Source organism: Naegleria gruberi, assembly GCF_000004985.1.
Source record: "Naegleria gruberi genomic scaffold NAEGRscaffold_115, whole genome shotgun sequence".
Taxonomy (NCBI): domain Eukaryota; phylum Heterolobosea; class Eutetramitea; order Acrasida; family Naegleriidae; genus Naegleria; species Naegleria gruberi.
Window position 1 is genome coordinate 4,748 of NW_003163212.1, and position 1,449 is coordinate 6,196.

General features: G+C 34.0%; 1 protein-coding gene across 1 annotated transcript in view; it reads right to left on the reverse strand.

The window, feature by feature from the left end:
- Positions 1-9: 9 nt before the first annotated feature.
- NAEGRDRAFT_76325 (uncharacterized protein) overlaps positions 10-1,449 on the reverse strand; it is a gene marked incomplete at both ends in the record, with an annotated part of 2,710 nt that continues 1,270 nt past the window's right edge. The window contains one exon of the mRNA XM_002668709.1: positions 10-468. Within this exon, the coding sequence (XP_002668755.1) occupies positions 10-468 (459 nt within the window). The remainder of the gene's footprint in view (positions 469-1,449) is intronic.

Here is a 1,449-nt window from a genome sequence, read left to right on the forward strand (position 1 = left end):
TTTCTGATCTTAGCACAACAGGCATTTTTCCTTTTTGTTTAGAACTGGAGCTTTGATAAGTTTCGAATAGATAAACGTCTTGACAATCAAATCTTCCAATTCTTCCAGTCCAACAAACTCTCTTGAAGATGTTGTCACATAGCTCACAGCACCCATCCGCTGAGATAGTTTCTTTCCATACGAATCATACTTTTTACACAAATAACTATTCCAATATTTTCCCAAATGAAAATCTCCTGGTTTTGAATAATCACAAATATCAGATTTTGTTCCAACGACCAATACTGATCTGTTGTAATCCAAAAATGGTTGAATTTCTGGAAGAAATCTATCAGAAAAATCCTTCAAACACTTATTCATCATTACTGGATTTGATATTGAATAGCACATTATAAAAATGTGACACTTGGATGGTGTATCATAAGAATAAGGAGTGTCAACTAATTGTAAACAATAACCTTCAATCCTCTTAATATCACACGAATTATAGTAACGGGGAACAGAAAAACCCTCTTCCGAATCATTGTATCTTTCATACCTAAGGTGAAGATAGTAACACAGAGTGGTCTTTCCAATACCATGTGGCCCAATGAAGCAACATCGAATTGGCTCTGATTCTTTCAGTAAATTTGCATATTCCTCCAATTTGAAATTCTCACAAAATGTCTCAAAGTTTTCAATTTCTTCCGAATATGAACCTCGCCACATCCAATCACTATTTAAAAGATTGAACCAAATGGTATTGACCAACATAAGTTGGAGATGTTCGGAAAATGAAAGAAATTTATCAACGATCGTGATGGTATCCAGTGGCAAGAGATTTAATGACATTTTTTGATATGATTGAAGAAAATAACGATGGTTAAAAAAACAGTCCGACCACAGGATGACAGTTGTTCTTGCTACAGTCCCATGCTCTACCAGCTGAGCTATCATCGGTATCGATCTTTTTGAAAAACAATATATGGTTTACCCATTTCCCCACAAAATAAATACACACCCTATTAAATAATATTAATTGTTGATGCCAGATTCATTGCAATATTTGACAAGAAGAGTAACACTTTTATTGTCAAGTAATCTGTAGGTAGAGAAGGAAGCCAGGTAAAAAAATAATGAGATGAGCAATGGAATAACAAGAACCCTTCAAAATATGCAACAAACACAATTACATCTCAAAAAGAGTAGTGAAAATTTATCAAACTTGTTGGCTGCTATTGAATCACGTCAGCAACCTGTTGTTGAAAATAAAGAAGGTTCTTATTAAGGTGGCGGTATGGTGTTCCGAAATAGGCAGCTAATCATCAAAAAAAAATTTGTTATGATGAAAAATGTTTTACTCCTTTCCTCTCTTTCTGCTCATGTGATAATAGCACATCACACCTTCATCTTTAATTTTGCAAACAATATTGCTATCTAGCGTTTTTGAATTTTTTCCTGATGAAACCC